At 34.8% G+C, this 21729-nt stretch overlaps 1 protein-coding gene and 1 non-coding gene across 2 annotated transcripts in view; both read left to right on the forward strand.

Moving 5' to 3' along the window:
• Nucleotides 1-21729, forward strand: part of PIGK (phosphatidylinositol glycan anchor biosynthesis class K) — a 122020-nt gene that overhangs the window by 35211 nt on the left and 65080 nt on the right. Inside the window, exons 4-9 of the mRNA XM_047083264.1 lie at nucleotides 3628-3763; nucleotides 5464-5575; nucleotides 6808-6904; nucleotides 8974-9091; nucleotides 9873-9983; nucleotides 15609-15781. Of these exons, the coding sequence (XP_046939220.1) occupies nucleotides 3628-3763; nucleotides 5464-5575; nucleotides 6808-6904; nucleotides 8974-9091; nucleotides 9873-9983; nucleotides 15609-15781 (747 nt within the window). The remainder of the gene's footprint in view (nucleotides 1-3627; nucleotides 3764-5463; nucleotides 5576-6807; nucleotides 6905-8973; nucleotides 9092-9872; nucleotides 9984-15608; nucleotides 15782-21729) is intronic.
• On the forward strand, nucleotides 13898-14088 carry LOC124516877 (U2 spliceosomal RNA). The gene has a single exon (XR_006963259.1). It is a non-coding gene; the product is annotated as a U2 spliceosomal RNA (small nuclear RNA).

The following is a 21729-nucleotide window of genomic DNA, read 5'->3' on the forward strand; positions in this document are numbered from 1 at the left end:
TCACACTATAATGATACAGGGCAATGAAGGATTATTCATCTATTTAATTTTTTTTTTTTTAACCAATTGGTTCCTGGTTCCTGATTGGGCCAAGGAGGAACTTTGGGGAGGTGAATAAAGAATGGCCCTAGCAGACTTGATGCCGGGTTTACCTGTTTATTCAATGTTTGGCAAACATAATGGAATGTATTTATTTTAGTCCATTTTTCCCCCACATGTTTCTCAAATTGTGTTTCATGCCTTCTTTTTTGAGAAGTTTTAAAATTTCATTTTTATTTTAATTGTCCTTAAAATAGATATAAGCATGATTAAAGTCTTCTTTTAAATCAGCTACTAAGGAGTGGTAAGGGAAGAAAATATTAGTAGTTTTTTTTTTAATCTATAAAAGGAAAGAAGTTATGCTTCACTAATATTTATTATATATACTTAAAGTAGCAAATATGTATGATGTACAAATTAGTAGGTATATATGGGTGTGCCCTCATATTTTTTTAACTAACAGGAATGCATGATTTAAAATATGTGGAAACTCTTATATAAATAACTGACACACTGTTTGGATTCAAAGCCAGTTTGAACTTATACAATTTCAGTGCTCACTTTTTCTTTTGGTTTTGTGTTGAGAGAAGGCCATATTGCCATATGTTTTGTTGTGTGATGTAGGTTTTGCAGGGCCTTGAATAGAGTGAGAGTTGAGTCATCACACATGGTCGTATAGGATTGCCAGACTGTAAGAATATCATATTCTTGTATCGATTGGATATATTTGAGGGATTTTGTCTCAGTTTTAATAGGATACAAAGCAGATTGCTGTTGTTATATGAATATAGTAGTATGTCTTTAGTGTAGATTTATTTTCTTTGGTTTTGATTCCAGCAGTGATTGATCTGATACCCACTCAGTGAAGACTTAAAAAAACTGCTGTGATACTAACCTGATATTCAAGTGACAAAGACACTTTAAGGAGTCAGCAAGTTAGATAACTGCTGTTTGGAGAATGTTTATTGGCAAAGTCTTAAGATCGGATTATCTTGAACAGTCAAGTAACATAACAGGAATTTATGAATCACATTTTGTACAGCATACTTTTGTGAACATTTTCTGTATTACTGAGTTACATTGTAGTGTAGATATCAAAATACAGAAAAAAGAAAAGAAATATAGGACCAGACCTGATGTTATCTCTTTTTCCTGTGAAATACAATAGCAGACATTCAGTTTTAGCAAAATAACATCATCCTTCAAATGGAGTTAATGTTTTTAGAGTATTATTAGTTTGGTAGTTTTTTTTAAATATGATTTATAATTTTGTATTTGTTCATAGTTTTATAAGAACTATAAGCCTAAGCAGTTTGCTTTCACTTCTATATTTTAGTATTATTATACAAATAATTTAACACTTGGACCAAGTGAGAATTTTTTTTCTTCAGAAAAGCGTTCTGAACCTTTCTTAAGTTTTAGAAATAGTGAATTAGAATATGTGGTGTGACTTCTACGTCTTTGAAATACAGTCTGTTTCCAGTCCTGTTTTATTTTTCAGTGATTATCCACAAATAAAATGATTTTTTAAATGACATTGATTATGTTAACTGAAGGTTATGATGCTGTTATATGGAGGCTCAGAATTGTCTGTAGGAAAGATGTTGATTGAATTTATCATTTTAAGCTGAAATTACTACTTTTTGACATTGACATTTATAGATATTTAATAATCATTTCATTTCATAGAGCGAAATTAACCATAAGTCAAATGGCCTAAAGTAGTACTCCTATATTGAGATTTGGAAGTCAGTTCAGTCTTATTTAATGATGGCTTATAACAAAAAAGATGATTGATAATAACTTAATGTAAGTTTGTCATCTTAAATTATGAAAAAAGAAAAGATCTATTTTTCCATTTTAAGAGGAGTAACTTTCACAATTCTGTGAGCATGAATCAGTAACAGCTGAAGATCTGATCTTTGAATGCGGCAGGGTTGGAACCCTTTCAAAATAGAAATCTAGCCAATTTTCAAGAAAAATCACAATGTTTCAGTTTTGAACTTTAATGTATTTGGAACATATGCAGCAGAACACTTTCTTCTTGCTGTCTCCTGCCAAACTAATTATGTATGCCACATTTAATTTTTCCCTTATGTTTGGGAAGCTCAGTATATGGTAGAATAAAGAATTGCCTGATTCATGTTCACCACTTTTAATGGTAAGATCAAGATGAGAAGTATTTAAGATAAATTTTATAATCTTCTCTCAAAGAAAATATATGCAAAAATGAAAATGTTTCATTCACTCAGCAGATATTTATTGAATACTTACTATATGCCAGGCTCTTTTACTATGCTTGGGTGTGAGTGATACAGTTGTGAACAGGACAGATAAAGCCCCTGTCCTCAGAGAGCTTATATTCCACTAGAAGTGGTGGGGGGAGATGATGAGGATTTCAAATTCATAAATGACCTATAGAAAATAAACACCTAATAAGAATGGGGTAGCTTAACTGAGATTGGAATGATAGGAAGATCTGGGAGAAGTCTAAATGTAGTTCGTCAGTAAGTAGCCCCTAAAGTGGGAAGGGCCTGGCGTATTTCTGGAACAGAAAGGCCAGGGTGGAAGGAGCATAGTGAATGTGGATGCTAGGAGCTGCAGTTAGAGAGGTATGCAGAAGCCACATTAAGAAAGCCTTTAGACCATGAAAGGAATTTCAGTTTTCCTCTAATTATAATGTGTCTTTAGAGGATTTTAAATGGGAAAATTTAATGGTTTGACTCACTTAGTTTAATGATTTGACTTATTTAAGAAAGATCAGTTTGGTAGTTATAAGGAGAATGACTTGTAAGATTAGGGCAAAACTGGAAGCAGGAAGCCAGATAGCGAACTATTTCAGTATCTAGTTAAGAGATGGTGTCTGGTATTATGGAGATGGAGTGGAGCCAGTGAACAATGATTGGCCTGGGGGTGTGTTCTGTGGCACACTGATCGCACTTGCATGTTTCCATTCTTAAGCATTTAAGATTCTGAAAGTTAAATTTTTGGAGTATCGTAGCTTAATGTGGACTCTCTAAGTCTTAAGAATGTCAAATATTTCTAAAATTTTATTTTACTTTTTTTAAATGTTTATTTATTTTTGAGAGAAAGAGAGAGAGCAAGCAGGGGAAGGGCAGAGAGAGGGAGACAGAAAATCCAAGCAGGTGCTATGCTGTTAGAGCAGAGCCCAGTGCGGGGCTTGAACCCACGGACCGTGAGATCATGACCTGAGCTGAAGTCAGACGCCTAACCAACTGAGCCACCCAGGTGCCCCAAATATTACTAAAAATTTTTAAAATATTTGGGGAGGATAGTGTAGCTCTTTCAGCTTCCCTTTGCTCTATGGCATAAAACTTAAGTTAGTAATTTCAGGTTCTGTGGATAAGTTCATGCCAGATTGTTCTAAATTCCCTTCTTTAAAGTTTATACTACATAAGGATATGAAAACAATTAACATTTCTTTTAAAAAATGTACTCAATAATTATTTTTGTTATTTTTAATGAAAAGAATGAACATAATTGCCTCATGATATAAATAAAATGTATCTGCTTTTAACTTTTTGGTTTTATTTAAGTAGCATATTTCCTGGAATTTTTTTTTCCTAGTCACATTGTTCTGATGCTTGCAGACGATATGGCATGCAACCCTAGAAATCCCAAACCAGCTACAGTGTTTAGTCACAAGAATATGGAACTAAATGTGTATGGAGATGATGTGGAAGTAGATTATAGAAGTTATGAGGTAACGTTGTTTAATTTAGCAACATTTTTGAAATGTAGATATCATTACTTTGAAGCTCTAAAATAGCGATAGAATAAAATAGTCTTTTTCTTTAAACTTTGTATATAACTGTCACTGAAGCATTGATATAATTCTGTCTCTGCAGTTCATAGGAGTAAAACTAATACAGTATGAACATTTCATATATATATCTGGGATAGGACAACTTTATCTTAGCTTTTATGTTAGAGTATTTTGGTGAGTTTTCATGTATCAATTTTTTTTTTTTACAGTAAATGTATTGTTCATGTTTCATATTTGACCTAAAATATCAAGCTTTGTATTTTTAGTAAACACATTAATTGTGGAAAAATTAAAATGATTAACAAAAAACTCACCCATATTTCCACTAGAGGTAATCACTTTTAATATGCTTCCAGTGTTTTATCCATATATGATTAAAAATCAAAATGTAAATTTGAAAGATGACATTATACTATAATTTTTTCCCTTTGAAACTTCATTTTAAATTTAATAGGTAGTGAATATGTTTAAGATTTGAAGTCTGCTTTGATGAAGTCTTCCTCACTAATCCTTCCCCTTTTACCAAGCGTACCAAAAGTAAGACACAATTTTTGGTGTCTCCAGACCTGTTTGAAGCAATTTTAAAATATCAACTCTATCTCCTGCCAGCCTGTAAGCTCTTTGAAGCCATGGCCTGTTTATGTATCTTACACCTAGCCAGTACTTATAGCCCTTTGAAGGCACTCAGGAATATTTGTTCAGTGATTAAATGTGCATGAATATTCGACTTTTTACTTGTTTATTTAGTCATCATAAAATATAAACCAAAAATTTCCCTTCCTTGTTAGCCAACAAGAACTCTTATTAAAACATTTAGCATTTTGCTCTCTTCTGGGAAAAATGTAAACCAAACATTATATACACATACATATACATACACACATGAACACACATACATACACATATACATTTACATACTCATGATCTAAGGAAAGGTCAGACAAGAAAGTTGGATAGAATTTCTGCTTTTTAAATTCAGATCTGTGTAATATAACTTCAGATATGCTTTCAAAGAATCCTAGAGATCCACACATTTCAGGTTAGGAAATCTGGCTTAAAGTGTGATGAATTTTTTACATGTTAAAGTTACCCCTAACATAATTAAAGTAACAAAATGCATTAAAAAATCAAAGATACCTAATTTAGGGATTATTTATGGAACTATCATTATGGCTTTATTTTTATGATTCATTATGGACCTATCTTTCAAATTTTATCTAGAATTCACCAGGTAGTTGTACAGATTAACTGGAGTAGTTATAATGTTGTTAGATTTATTTACAAGTTTGTATATTTTGTATCTTCCCAAAGAATTGCCTTTGAAAAAAGATAAATAATTTTTAAGTTTTTGGGCAATATTTTGCATAGCATTTAAAGTTTTAAATTTAATTAACTGATTTTTCCCCAAGGTAGTTTTGTTAGCTGTTAGTATTTAATGGAAGCAAGTTAATTTTGAGGTATATATTTAAGGTATATATTTAATTGTGCTATATTTCTTTTTGTGTTTTATTTTCAGTTTATGCTGAGTAATTCATAGAGAAAGAAAGAGGAATGTTTTTGAAAACTAAAAAAAAATTATCACGTTTCCCTGAGTTCTATTTCATTTGATTTCTTCTTTTTTTTTTTTTTTTTTTCAGGTGACTGTGGAGAATTTTTTACGGGTATTAACTGGCAGGATCCCACCTAGTACTCCTCGGTCAAAACGTCTTCTTTCTGATGATAGGAGCAATATTCTTATTTATATGACTGGTAATTTCAGAATGTAAATATTTAGTAAGAGAGTATATTGTAACTCTTCTCAAGAAGGAATCTTCATGGAAAGAAATTTAAACATTTGTTTTGTAGTTCTCTTTTCTCATAGGACAACTTGAAATGATATTTGGAAACAGTATGATATACTGTCCCTCAGTTTATGATCTTTATTTATTTATTTATTTATTTATTTATTTTTTTACTATTACCCTGGTAAAAACTTACTACCTTTTACTTAGGATCCTGGCTATAGCTTTGTCTTCAGTTTTGTCTCCTGTTAATCATCCTACTAAAGTATTTAATTAAAATAGCAAATCTGTCCTTCCTTTGTGTGAAACTTTACAATGGTTTCCTGTTGATGGAGTCTCAAATTTTAGTGTGTATGAAGATTATTTGAATGCAAATACTCAGGTCTTTCCTAAAATTCTGATTTAGTTTTGGTCCAGTTTGAGCTCACAGGACTGCAGTGTGTTCTGAGGGGCCATTGACGTAGACAGGTTTTTCTACTTTGATGGCCTGTGGGAAGTACCTTTTAAAAAGCTGCACAAAGGAGCTTTATAGGCATGCTAATGATGGTGCTGATATGTTTCTTACTTCACAGCAAAAGAAACAGAGACATAGAAAGATTTAAGTTATTTGCCCAAGTTAACACAGTCATTAAGTGGCAAAGCTAGCATTTGAATCCAGACAGACTGGCTCTATCCCTGTATTCTAAAGGTCACAATCTTCTGGTCAGCTCTCATGGGACAGTGGTTGATGGCAGTAAACACTTTGGTTTTTATGTGGGAATGACACTTCCTGGTAGTAATAGCATTCCCGGTATACACCGTGAATAGAACTAGCGTACTATGGCACCAGCTAGTGTTTGCAACCTCTTTCTCACCACAGTATTTGCCTGGTGTTTGAGAAATTTATTTATGGAAACTCACTTCTGACATAATAATGAAGCCAGTGCAAAAGTATAAATGTGCTTTTATATGATAAAATGATGAGAACTTTAAAAGATATTAGATCTATTTTTTTGCACAGTGTATCATTATTCTGTTTTTAATTGGTATAATAGAAAATTAAATTTTTCATTTTCACAGTACTTTTAATTTTAGAGTGTAAAATAACAAATGCTATTAAAATACTGCCATGAGTGAAGTAAATGCTTGTATCTGGATGTATGCAGTTTGTATTTTTAAAAAAAAAAGCATATATTTGATCTTTTTAACTCTTCCTACAAGGACATGGTGGAAATGGTTTCTTGAAATTTCAAGATTCTGAAGAAATTACCAACATAGAACTTGCAGATGCTTTTGAGCAAATGTGGCAAAAAAGACGGTAATTAGCAGATGATTACTTTTCATAAGATAAATTAATACCTAATTTTTCCATGGTTAGTGGATTTGTAGATCTTACTTTATGAGATTTTAATTTATTTTAATAGTTTCTTCTACTCTTTTAGATTTATGTTTGTTATTTCTACTGAACTGAATTATTTTTAAAAGAAACCTCAGTGTCATTAAAGAGTATTAAAAAAAAAGTTAACCTTTTAAGATCAGCTGTCTGTTATATTTAGCATTGTTTTTGGAGGAAATAAGAGTCCCACAGTCAAGTTCCCCATTATGTACAGGGTTTGTGAACATATATTTATTTTCCAGCTTCAGCCTGTTGTTACTTTTTTGTACATTCTCTGACCCTCCACATGAGAGCAATACATTATTTCTTCTTTGGAAGAAAATGCTGAAATTACGATTAATATAATATTTGTAACAACTCACATTAAGGATGATATGTTGTTAGTAATCCATGGTAAGCATCCCCTCCCCCCCCCAGTTGAAAGTTGTCAATGAAAGTAAGAGAATAGAAAGCAGCAGAAGTGCTTTTAACTTGATTTTCTTCAATAAAAACTTCTGGGTTACCTTCTAAACACATGGCACAGACAGGAATGTGATGCTTATTCTGCCTTCAGAGTGTTTAAAATCTAGTGTATGTACACAACTGTGCTGCATGTTAAATGTAAATATTGAATTATATGCATAAGAAGAATGAACGGAGGTGTTGAAGAGGAAACTTTTGCCAGGTACTAGTTTTATCTTATTCATAGCTTACATTTATTGGATATATACTAGGTACTAAGCACTGTGTTTTATATGTACTGTCTCATTTAATTTTAATGATAACTCCATGAGGTAGATACTATTATTATTCCTGTTTTCACACGTGAGTAAATTGAGGCACAAAGAGATTAAGTAACTTGCTAGACTTTACACAAGTAGTCAGTCCAGCACTAGAATTCATTCCAAAGTCCAGTCATAGGGCTGACTCTCTGAATTGTTCTAGTATACTGCCCCTCATAACCTTAGATGTTTCTGATCTTCAGGGGCCTCCTCAGATTTTGTCTCAGAACAAATATGCCATATGAATTGTTCCTTTTGTCACATGCTTAGATATTATGGTGGAAGATTCCTTGTTTTCTTTTCTAGGTGCAATGTTAGCTGTTTACCTAGATCCAGTGTCTGAAAAACTTCTGAAAAAAGTTTCTATCTGCTCCCTACCTTCACCAGCTAGGCAATACATTTTAAAATATAGATTGACCTTACCCTACATTTTTGAAACTAATTTTCTCCATCTTCCCAAATTTATTGTAAATGTTAACTACATAGTGCTATTCTCCTTTTCCCAAATAATTACACTTTTTCAAATTTAGGTGCCGTAGTACAGCTTTTTTCCTCTTCTGGGATGTGCTATTCCTTTCTTTTTTAGTTAAAATAATTCACCCTTCCTTGCCCATGACAGACATCACCCTTCCCTGACCTGCCTTTCTTTACAGTTCCCTCTCTTCCTTTCTCTATGCTCTTAGAGCATTTGATTTTGCTAGACTTGAAGCTCTATGAAGGCAGGGAGGGACTGCTGTATCCCCAGCTTAGTGTGAGGCCTACTGTAGGCTCTAATAGCTATTTGTAACTCTTACCACATTCCCTTTAGTTACATGTTCATATGTTTCTCTTCCAGTTAGATTTTAAGCTTTTTGAGTATACTAAGTCATATATTTTTATTTTTTCCTGAACCTGGACTCGTTTTCTAGGACAGCATGGGTGCCAAATAACTGGTTTTTGAATTGAATATTCATTTGGATTCAAGATAAGGGAGGGGGAAAGAGTTGAGGCAGCCACTTTGTGGTACAACCACTACTCCCTTGTTGAGGTAGTTTCCCTGGACAGGATTATAGCTTTGGTATTTCTAATATCAAATTTGTACTGGGAATTCTGAAAACTCTCAAATTTTTAATGAAATGACTAAGATATGATTTCAAGACTTCAACATCTTATGCAAGTATTATAAAAATATTACTCAATGTATTATTAACAGCATGATTCATGTCAAAGATATTACCACTTTTCTTTCAGCTACAATGAGCTGCTCTTTATTATTGATACTTGTCAAGGAGCATCCATGTACGAACGATTTTATTCTCCTAACATAATGGCTTTAGCTAGTAGCCAAGTGGGAGAAGATTCGCTCTCGGTAGGTGCATTCTTCCCATTTGTGAACTGCATTGTCTTTGGAATATGTTGCTATTTTGGAAGTCACTTGTATGCTTTATGAATATATCTGGGTTTTTTTTAGTCTCAGACTTTTTAACACCTTAGAAGGAAATTTTTGTTGCATTTAAAACATTTTCTTAAAATGATGAGATTAGACATATACTTCTTTCTTCTGCTTTGCTTTAAAAAAATTATTGCAGTATAATTGACATACATTATGTTAGTTTCAGGTGTACGATATAATGATTTAATATTTGTATATATTGTAATCGCTACAATGAGTCTGGTTAACGTATGTCACAATACCAAAACAAAAAACAAAAAAACAAAAAAACATATCACCATACATACAGAATTTTTTTTCCTTGTGATGAGAACTTGTAAGATTTACTTTCTTAGCAACTTTTAAATATGCAATACAGTATTATTAACGATAGTCACCATGCTGTACATTACATCTCATGTCTTATTAAATTTATAACTGCAGTTTGTCCTTTTGGCTCCCTTCATCCATTTGGTCTTACCCCCACTTCTCATCTGGCAACCGCCAATCTGTTCTCTGTATCTATAAGGTTGGTTTTTGTTCTAGTCGTTGTTTTTAGATTACATGTATAAGTGAGATCATATGGTATTTGTCTTTCTCTGACATATTTCATTTAGTATAATGCCCTTAAGATCCATCCGTGTTGCCATAAATGGCGAGATTTCATTTTTTTTATGGCTTAATAATATGCCGTTGTATATGCTTTGCTTTTTCATAGCATCAACCTGATCCTGCAATTGGAGTCCACCTTATGGATAGATATACATTTTATGTCTTGGAATTTTTGGAAGAAATTAATCCAGCTAGTCAAACTAATATGAATGACCTTGTAAGTATTTGCTTGATTTGATTATAGCACATAGGTCTGCTTAATGCGGTAAGTGAAGTCCTTTACTCCCCGTACTCCTGGGGTACTGTTTCATATGTTGAATGGTAGCCTTTTAAATGGTTTTGAATTTCCCTTTACAGTAATATCTCTGTCTTTACTACAGGAGGCCTCAAGCTTTACTCCAACTAAAGTCAACTAAATTCCTTGAGGTGCTTTCTTGTTTTCATTCATTTTCTCATGCTCTTTTCTCTACCAGAAATGTACTTTTTTTAGATTCACCTGTTGAAATTCTGCCTATTCTTTGGGAGTCAAATCAGATCCTACCTCCTTCAGGAAATAGCCCCATAATTCTTCCCTGTTGGATTTAAGTAAGATAAATAAAGTTTTTCAGAGATTTATTTCTCTTTTGTACCACTTATCATAGTCTGCCTTTTTCTGAACTTACTGAGTGTAACAAGATGTTGGAGAAAAGGGATTTTCTCTTACATATTTGTGTCCACCCTACAACTTCTAGTACAGTGTTTTGATGTGGCTTCTTGAATTTAGTTCAATCTTTTTTCTTGACTTTTCTATACTGATTGTACCCTTAAATTAGATCTACTCTGAAGTTGCTCTTGAAAGTAAGCAAAAGAAAAAGCTTGAAACAATTCTAGCCTGGATAATTACTGTGTATCAATGACTTTTGCTCTTATTTTTTCATTAATTTATAACTTGTTCTTTTATTCACAAACATTTTTTTGAGTTTTGGCTAAGTGCCAGCCACTGGCTATATCCTAGTGAAAGAGGCAGACACTGTCCCTGCCTTCGTGGAGCAGGGAGAATGAAGGGGAAGCCAAGTAGATGGGGCTTACCATTTAGATAATTTTATTTTAATTAAAGAAGTTCTGGGCTCCTGGGTGGCTCAGTTGTTGAGCATCTGACTCTTGATTTAGGCTCCTGTCATGATCACAGGGTCATGGAATCAAGCCCACGTCAGGCTCTGCACTGAGTATGGAGCCTGCTTAAGATTGTCTCTCTCTCTTTCTTCCTCTGCCCCTCTCTCCCACTCATGCGCACTCTCTCTAAGATAAAAAAAGTTCTGCAAAATTCTGAAAACCACTGTTGTGAGCTATCATATTTGATAACATAGAACTATTTCTTACGTTTTGAAGGTTATATATTTTGATGCCTGTTAAATCTTAATATGAATTTGGAAATTAAATCTTGTTATAATGCTACTTTATAAGAAAACTATAGTCACCTAAATTCCAGTTACTATAGTGGTTAAGTTTATTCCCTTTTTTAAAAAATTTTTTTATTTAAAAAAGGTTTTTTTTTTTCTTTTTTTTAAATTTTTAAAAAAAAAATTTTTTTTTCAACGTTTATTTATTTTTGGGACAGAGAGAGACAGAGCATGAACAGGGGAGGCGCAGAGAGAGAGGGAGACACAGAATCGGAAGCAGGCTCCAGGCTCTGAGCCATCAGCCCAGAGCCCGACGCGGGGCTCGAACTCACGGACCGCGAGATCGTGACCTGGCTGAAGTCGGACGCCTAACCGACTGCGCTACCCAGGCGCCCCAAGGTTTTTTTTTTTCTTAATGTTTATTTATTATTGAGAGATAGAGAGACACATAGCATGAGCATGGAAGGGGCAGAGAGAGGAGGAGACACAGAATCTGAAGCAGGCTCCAGGCTCTGAGCTGTCAACACAGAGCCCCGACGCAGGGCTCGAACTCACAAACTGTGAGATCGTGACCTAAGCCAAAGTCGGGTGCTCAACCGACTGAGCCACCCAGGTGCCCCAAGTTTATTCCCATTTTTAATTATGCATTGTATATTTTACTTAATATGTGACACACTGTCTCAAAAGTTTACCATATATGCACTTTACACTTCAAATAGATGTCTAATGGATTAAAAAAAAAATACTCTGTCTCTCTAAAATAAATAAACATTGGAAAAAAATTAAAAAATAATAACTTCTTCCATTGAAATCATACAGGAAAGACTGAAGAAACTCCTGTTTTGTTTGTGTGTTTGTTTTTGCCCACAGTTGCTGTGTGGTTTTTATTTTTTTATTTTTTGTGTGTGTGTAGTTTTTAATAAACATTCCTCACTAATATCTTGTTTTCCACTTCCATTTTTTTAATTGAATGATTATTTTAATCTTGTTCAGTAAGAATGATCCATTTCCTTGAAGTTAAATATTATAGTGAATTGGCATGTCTCCAGATGTTGTGAACTAATACCTATTCTGTTAGATTAAATGTGTTGGGTATCAGCCGTATTCAGAGTGTACTATATCAGGTGCTTCAGGAGCAGCAAAATTAGAAGACATTGTGCTTAGCCCCTTAAAAATTTATAGTGTCATTGGTAACTGTTGCAAAGCACATTTATAGAGTATCGCCTATTATCTCAAGTCTCTGGATCCTCCAGGTAATCTCTCTCCTCTGTGAACATCTAACTCTTGCTATGTACCTTTAAGATACTTTTGCTTTTAATATTTCTCTGTAATTGTTTATATTTGTGACGTTCCCTCGAGGCTTTCAGCTTCTTAAATAAGCAGTATAAGAACCATGCTTTATGTATCTTATTACCCCCAGAACTTAATTATAGTACCTAGTATATTTATAGATTTTCAGTGAATATTCTGAATGAATGAAAAGATATGACAATGCACATTTGTATGATTCCTTTAAATCCAGTGGGATTGATCATTAAAATTTTTCTTGGAAGAGAGAGACTTTCAGGTTTGGAAGCAGAGAAGTATAGCATATTCCAGGAAAATGGGATACATGCAGAGGCACAAAAGTTGGAATATGTCATCATCCTTGTCTTTGACAGTTATATAATCTGGTTAGAGTGTGGAGATTCTGTAAGTGAAGGAGATTATGAAAAGTGAATGTTGGTAAGGCTAAGGAAACCAGAATGATATGATAAAATTTTCTTTTTTTTAATTTTTTTTTTCAACGTTTTTATTTTTTTTTTTTTTTGGGACAGAGAGAGACAGAGCATGAACGGGGGAGGGGCAGAGAGAGAGGGAGACACAGAATCGGAAACAGGCTCCAGGCTCCGAGCCATCAGCCCAGAGCCTGACGCGGGGCTCGAACTCACGGATCGCGAGATCGTGACCTGGCTGAAGTCGGACGCTTAACCGACTGTGCCACCCAGGCGCCCCTGATAAAATTTTCTTGAAGGAAGGAATAACCTCAAAGAAAGTGAAGTACAATGATTTTAGCAGCAAAGAAGATACTACTTTTTATCTTGTTCCCCAAGCTCATTCCACTGTGCTTTTCCTGCTTTCTTCTGCTGGTACTTAATAAAGCCCACCAAGTTGCTCATACAGGAATGCCTTCAGTATACATAGGACTTCAATCTTATCTTTGTTTATTTTGTTTTATCTTTTACTTTGTTTCTGCAACCTTTCATCTGTATCATCCTTCCTGTTTAGCATTTTACTTTCTTGTAAAATCTGTTTGGCATTTTACTTTCCCTACCCTTTTTGCCTTCACTGCTTCTTAATTTATGTCCTGATCTCTTTGTATTTCCTTTTCCTGCTTTCCTGAACCAGGAAGGCATTGTGATGTTAGGCAAATTACTTAATCTTTTAGTAGTTTAAAGTAGAGATAATAATTTTGATATACCTCAAAGTTATTGTTGGGCTTAAATGAGAATATCTACGAATTACTTAGCACAGTGCTTAGATCACTTTGTTTAAATTCTAGCTGCTCTGCCCTTCCCCACCCATATCCCATCATATTGGCGATTACCTTTGCATGTGGTCTTGTCTCCACAGGTGGGCAAATACTGTAGGCCCTAGGCCCTTACCAGCAGGCCTGTCATGGTTTTCTTCATATGTCCTGTGCTCCTGCCCAACTAGGTTATTTGCCCTACACATTTTTGCAGCCACTCCTTTAGTAAGAGAGTTATTTCCCATTGTTTCTCAGCCTTTCAGCTAAGATGGAGTGTAATATTTGTTTTTAGAAGTTTGGTATCTACTATATCTTCTATCCGAGGACAGTATATTAAATGGATTTTTGGAGCAGGGAGGTGGAACAAGAGCTTGCCCCATCCACTGCACTCATTGACCTGGTACTGTAGTATCTCTAGGAATGGTACACCCTCTCACGGGAATGGCAGGGTTGCAAATGGCAGGCTGGTGTTGGGGCAGGAGTCACACGCCGGCACAGAAACCAAGTAGCCAGGCTCTAGTGTCCCTGGCCTGAGGACCTAAGGGCTCCCTTCTGCATGTGACTGCACATGCGTACTGTCACAGGTCGGCTGGCCTATGTGTTTGTGGCTGTCAGGATCAGTCTCACCACACTCCGTCCACCACAGGAAAGTCCTGGCTTCCTCCCTCCCCACTTGTGCCTCCATCTGTTTGTGTCACCACTCCCACAAAAGAATGCTATTTCCCATCTATAATCTACCTTTCCCTTCAGAAAATAGCTTAAATCCCACTCCCTCTTTTTTCTTATCCTCAACCTATAAAAAGTTTATCCTTTTCTGAAGCAGAATCTGTCACCTTTTTTTCTACCTTGTTATGTTTATTCATCTCTGATGTGGCTTAAAGGCTTGAGGATAGGACCATGTCTATCAACTTCTGTATCCTTTTTGGAAGATAACAGTATGAAATATATGTAGTAAACATTTTTTATCCTTTGCTGAGTGAATGAATGACTATATGTCTATCCTTGGTAATTCACTGATCTGGAATATCAGGGGTAAGGTTAACATAGAAATTATTGTGAGATCAATGTAGAGATGAAGTCATGGTTTTCAGGCTTTATTCTTTGGAGCAGTAGAGTGTCTGGATGTGCCTTGAGTTTATTTTCATTATGGATAAACTAAGAAAGTTACTTAATTTATAGAATTTATACACAGCAGGAGAACAAAGGGCCTCTCTAGTAGGGGGGAGAGGGGTGCCTGTACTTCAACTTCCTGCCTTCCAGAGCAGCTCTGCTTTCATCTTTTATATTTTGGGCTACTGTGTAATATTTTATTTGAATTTAAAGTTTTGTTTTGTTTTTTAAACGAAGCATCATGATTAGAAAATGTTTGAAAGACCATTCTGGGGGCTCCTGGATGGCTTACTCAGTTGAGCGTCTGACTCTTGATTTTGGCTCAAATCATGATCCCAGGGTCATGGAATCAAGCCACATGTTGGTCTACGAGCTGAGCATGGAGCCTGCTTAAGATTCTTTCTCCCCACCCCCCCTCCCTCACTGCACTTTCTCTCTCTCTAAAAGAAAAAAAAATAATAATAATAAAATGAAACATTCTGGTAGAGCACCCCACTGAGACGAATGTAGTTGCAAAAAACCCACAATGTTTCTTGTAGTGTTACATGTGAGTTCTCAGTAAATTTAACGTCCAAAATATATTTGGTAGCATATGATTCAAAAAAACTGAATGTTTTTTTCCCTCTCTAGCCAGCTTCCCTTTTTATTACTTGTTCTAATGTCTGTATAGCTTTCTTAGAATGTCATGTACTACCATAGCAATGAAACTTTAATCTTTAGAATCAGTAGCTTCTTCAGGTTGGGAGAGCTTTAAAAATACAGAACAGTCTACTATACTGTGTTACTGATTTAATAAATGCTGTATGTATATGTGTGTATTTATTGTTACATATATCTTTTTCAGTTTCAGGTCTGTCCCAAAAGTCTATGTGTATCTACCCCTGGACATCGCACTGATCTTTTTCAAAGGGATCCTAAAAATGTCCTGATAACTGATTTTTTTGGAAGTGTGCGGAAAGTGGAAATTACAACAGAGACTATTCGTCTGCAACCAGATTTAGGAAACATGGAAAGCAGGTATTCATCTTGAATTATTATTTTATTAGAATATACTAGTCTTACAACTCATAAATCTTTATGTAACATGATGTTCCATAGTAGTAAGAAATGAAAGTTGGTGTTTGTAAATAAACTACACATTTCTACCCATTCTTCACTTTATGTAGGCCCTATAGTTTTCAGGCTTATGAGCAAAAGCTATCAATATTAGGGAGAAGCTAAGATCATGATTAGGATTATGTCGTTAGCTCCAAAATACAATGTTCATAGTAGCAATTTGAGACTGGCCCAAAAGGACTAAAACTTTCCTCGTAACTGACTTTCTTAGAGCCATTACTTTTCATTAGTGGAGGTGTGCATAAAAAAGGTTTCAGAAAACCTTCATGAAAGGGCAGGTATGTGAACTTTTCAAACATTACTACTCTAATGAGTGTGTATGCTTTCACCTGTTGCAATAGAAAGTGTTTGTTACATGATGTGACACCGAATAGGAAAGTTGGCAGCTGGGTGTAATAAGGGCCCAAGGAATCCGGCAGGTGTAAGGCAGATAAACATAAAAAGGGGAAGCTCGCACCAAAAGAACATAGGAGCCAAATACAAACTTTAAATAATCATTTCCATGTTCAGAATTTCTTTGGGCTCCAGCAGTAAGGCTACTTCTCTCTCTGCCATGTATTTTGATTCCTAGAGTCTGGGTGGTTTGTGAGCCTGGTTCAGTGGTATCTCTGGTTTTTCTCTAGTGTTACATTATGTTAATCTGAAACAATTTATCTGGAGCTATTGTAAATTTGGAGGGACTGTCTCATCAACAGGTGCCACGGTTTTGGATTTATTTGGGGGCTCTTGGCAATTCATTAGGGAAAGGAATGAGAGAGAGAGGGATATACACCCTCTCTTGGGGAGTAGATGGTGTGTGAGTGTGCGGTGAGTATACATGCCTGCACACACGTGTAGGTGTGTGTGTATGCGTGTGTGAGCGCACAGACCGGAGAGAGAGATTGAGAGAAATGGGTTGACTTGGGGTATGTGAACTTTAGAAATATTTATAACGTTTCATTTTTTTCCCCCTGTAAACATTTTCAAAGGAAAAATGCTTTGTTAGGATTAAATAGTGTCTCAGTTAATAACCATTTCTTGAAATATATAGATGATATATTTTACTAGGCATTTAACTTTGTTATTTGTGATTGTCTAATGCTGTCTATTGGAAACTTATACTTCTGAGAACTTTTCTGGATTGCTAACTGGCAACATAAATTACTCTCAACTTTGAAAATTTCAAAGACTTGTAATTGAGCTTATGAATGTTTTAGGAATAAGTTTAAAAATTACAAAATGAATGTTTGAAGATTTAAAATTGATATTATTGTTAATTATTTGCTATTTTGGATATTCAAAGCCTTAGGTCTTTTCCAATTTCCTATAGCTTATTGGCTTAAAAATATTTTTTAAGAGATCAGATGATATTCTACAGCATTTTTATTTGTTATTTTATTTTTTCAATGTTTATTTAGAGAGAGGGAGAGAGAGAATCCCAGGTAGACTTTGTACTGTCAGCACAGAGCCTGATGGAGGGCTTGAACTCACGAACTGTGAGATCATGACCTGAGCTGAAATCAAGAGTTGGATATTTAACTGACTGAGCCACCCAGGTGCCCCTGCTTATTTGCAATACTAAATTTCACATTACTTTTGTACAACAGCTAAATTATATCTTAACAGCAACTAAAATTGAAATGTCTTTTACCAAATTCATTTTGTAATTTTCCTTGAATTTAAGCCTATGAAATTATAAGATACACCTTCTCTTAACCATCTGAACATTGCATTAATTCATTCTAAAGGCAAGGACCATCTTTATACTTTTTCCTTTACTAATTTTCTATTTTCTCCACTTAACACAATATTAAATATGCAATAAGTATACAATAAAAAATGATTTCAATGGAATCTACTAAGTCTCATTATATGTTTTGGAGGAATGGAATTTTGGCTCATAAATTATCTTTGTGTATTAGTTCAAGAGCAGAAATTGTTGGTGCTGAAAATTATCTTAATTTATCTTTAATCGAGGAGAAAATTTTGAGCCTCAAAGCCAGGCACCGGGCATTGTTGAATTACAGCACCCTCTAGTGTTTATAAATAAATTTTATTTTGAATATTATGTACAAATGGTTTCATGATAATTGGTATATGTTACCCAATTAGGAGAATTAAATTTCCAACATGCATCAGGAATTTTGAAATGGATGCTACAAATATTATCTCATTGTATGTAGGTAGTATTTATATAAATATGAATGGCAATCAGATATTTGTTTAGAGAAGAGTATATTCATGAGAGGTTAGATATCACAAAAAATATTTTATTAAGGAAATTATGGGTTAGGATGTGTATGTATTTTTTCAGATCTTAGGTTAAAAATATCAATATAGTCACTGTTAGTTATTAAAATTGGCAGTTATGCTTTTAAGTTATTACTTTCTACATGCTGGGAAACAACAGAATTGATTCATATTTCATATTTTGCATATAAGTATACTAGAGTAAACAGCTATAATGGAGAATCTTAGCTGTAGTAGCTATATGAAAATTATTGGCTGTAGTAGCTGTATGAAATTATTGTTATGTGTCTTTTGAAATAGATATTGAGTATAATGATAAAGTTAGTAACAACACCTTGTTTCTGCTTGTGTCTTAGTAATTATGTGATTAAATTATTTGTAAAAAAATGATATAAAATAAGGACTGACTGCATTAAGTGTGGCTTATATGACTTGATTCTAAACTGCTTCATCTGACTATACACAGGTTGACTTTTGATGAGTATGGAGACAATAGCCTGCCCTCCTGAAAGAGTTGGACTTTTTAGAATCTAGTAATAAGTCCGTGTTAGCTCAGAATACCAGTTTTGTGTCCTCACTGTATAGGGAAAATAGTCTCCAGCTTGTGGATGTCAAAAGATAGACATGTTTTAGTGTTACAAAACATAGAAGTTCTAAATTCAGTAGGCATTGACCAAGAAAAAATGGAATCCAGGACAATATTAATTGCAAATGCTCATCTTTTATCCTGGTTAGTTAGATGAAAACTCACCTAGTCTGACTTCTGCTTTAGGCTTTAAATTTAGGCACTTGATTCTATTTGTGAATGCTATTTTGTTGTAATTTTATCCTATTATACTAGAATTTCTTTCTTTTTTGAAGCAGTCTTCAGCAATTGAAATTTTTTTGGGCTTAGCAGGAAATTTGAGACAGGACTGTTTTCTTACAGATTCCTTACAGACCTCCAACAGAAGGGTAAGATACAGCCTCCTCAAGGTCAGTCTGTGTTTTGAACACCAGAGTAGGCTTCTTCTAAGGGCTTGTTAAGGAAGTCCCCACCTCACATAGATCAAAGTTCAGACAGTTGCTGCCATAGTCATCATATTTTAAGCCCTTTCTATGTGCTTCATGCTTTATATGATCACATTAGCTAGGACTGTTGAGTTGTAATAATAGAATCCAACCTGAGCTACATTTTTTTTAAGGACATTTGTTATACAGATATTCTGTGTTTTATGGAACCTAAGGACTGACCCCCAGAAGGGAGTGGAAACAGGAACCAGATATCAGTCAGAAACACAGGCAGCAGTCTCTCCATCTCCCCATTGTTTTAGTCTTTTCTTTCTCTTCTGCTCTGGCCACATAGGGGATAGAATATGTGTACACCACTGCTGTGGAGATTTGTATGTCTTCTGTTGATGATAATGCCCAGACAGAGAATATAGTTGCTCATTTCCAATTCTAAGCTCCCCAGAGGGCTTCATGATTAGCCCAGCATGGGTCAGATATCCACCCTGGGTCGAGGTGGGCAGTAGTGGGATCATACAACACAAAATCGTGGCTGCTTGGGAGACCACCTCATGTTTACAAGATGAACCCCCAAAAAGGGTCTTGGGAGCTAGGTAGATATCCTGAGGCGTATTTATATTAATCTCTTTTTAATCCACATGATAACTTCATGAGGCATTTTTTCATTTTGTAGATGAGTAAACTGAGGCTGAGAAAGGTTAAGAAACCTGCCTAAGGTCAAACAAATGGTAGAGCCAAGATAGGAATCTAGGAAAGCCTTATACTTCTAAGAAATATATCTTCTTATTTTATTCTCCTATAATTCTCCTATAATTTACCCTGAACTACTTGGCTTGCTTTCTTTTTAAAGGGTATAAAATATAGGGATACCTGGGTGGCTCAGTCAGTTAAATGTCCAACTCTTGTTTTCAGCTCAGGTCAGCATCCCAACGTCATGGGATCAAACCCTGCATCAGGCTCCATGCTATCAGCTTGGAATCCTCTCTCTCCCTCTCTCTCTCTCTCTCTGGCTCTCCTCCACTCATGCTCCCTCTCTAGCTTGCTCTAAATAAATAAGTAAATAAAATAAAATAATAAAATAAATGAAATGAAATGAAATGAAATGAAATGAAATGAAATGAAATGAAATGAAATGATAGCTCAGTGAATTATCACAAAACAACTACTCGTGTAATCACCGGAACAATTGAACAATGCTGGTACACTGGAAGCTCCCAACCCTTGTGCCCTTCCCAGTCTCTTCCCTCTCCCTCCTCATCAAAATTAACCACTACACTAACTTTTACAGAATTTACTTCTTGCTTTTCATTTTATATTACCTAAGTATGTATCCCTAAACATTATGTTTTGGTTCTTTTGCTAGCATTATGTTTTGGAGTTCGTTTATGTTGTGTACAACTATAGTTTGTCCAATTGTTTTGAGTCTTTAAAATTGAGGTATAATTTATTTACAGTAAAATCACCCTTTTTAGTATATAGTTCGGAATTTTCACAAATGCATACAACTGGATAATCACCATGCTCAACCATCACCACAAGAAATTTCCTTATGCCCCTTTCTGTCCAATCTCTTACCAGTATCCCTGGAAACCACTGATCTGTTTTCTGTCCCCATGGTTTTACCTTTTCCAAAATGTCATATAGATGGAATCATACTTTATACCCTTTTGAGTTTGCCTTCTTTTATTAGCATAATGCATTTCAGATTCATCTCTATTGTCACATGTATCAGTCGTTTTGTGTTCTTTTTATTGCTATATGCTACTCAGCAATAAAAAAGAACACAAACTACAGATGCATGAGATGCAGGTTACCCATTCACCAACCGAAGGACATTTGTTTGTGCCCACCATTTTTTGGCAATTATAAATCCACTGTAAACAGTTACATACAAACATAAGTTTTCATTTTACTTGAATAAACACTCAAGAGTAGGTTTGTTGGTTCATATAAAATGTAGGTTTAACTTTGTAAGAAGCTTCTGAACTATTTTCCGTTAGTCACTGTACCATTAAAAATTTTTTTTTAATGTCTATTTATTTTTGAGAGAGAGAGCACACACATGCCATTGCAAATGGGGGAGGAGAAGGGGCAGAAAGAGGGGGGACAGGGGATCCCAAGCGGGTTCTGCACTTAACTCACAGACTGTGACATCTTGACCTGAGCCAAAGTCAGATGCTTAACCGTCTGAGCCACTCAGGAGCGCCATCACTATACCGTTTTGCATTCCCACAAAAGTAGTTCAATATTCTTAATTATATGTGGTATTACCTATTTAATTTTAGCTCTTCCAGTAGGTGTGTAGTAATACCATTATGATTTTACTTTGTATATCCCTGATGACTGAGGATGTTCAGCATTATTTCATGTGCTTAATTCATTTTTAATGAAACATCTATTCAAGCCTTTGCTCATTCTTGAAAAATTGGGTTTGCTTTCTTCTTAATTATAAGATTTCTTTATACATTTTAGATACTAGTTCTTTGTCAGATATATGTACTGCAAATATTTTTCTTAGTCTTTGGCTTGCCTCTGCTATCCTTAATGTCTGTTGAAAAGTAGGAGATTTAATGTTGATAAAGTTCATCTATCAATATTTTCTTTATGTTTAA

This window comes from Lynx rufus, unplaced genomic scaffold, assembly GCF_022079265.1.
Source record: "Lynx rufus isolate CCGP_SWC_20201006 ecotype Redwood Valley unplaced genomic scaffold, mLynRuf1.p SCAF_2, whole genome shotgun sequence".
Taxonomy (NCBI): Eukaryota; Metazoa; Chordata; class Mammalia; order Carnivora; family Felidae; genus Lynx; species Lynx rufus.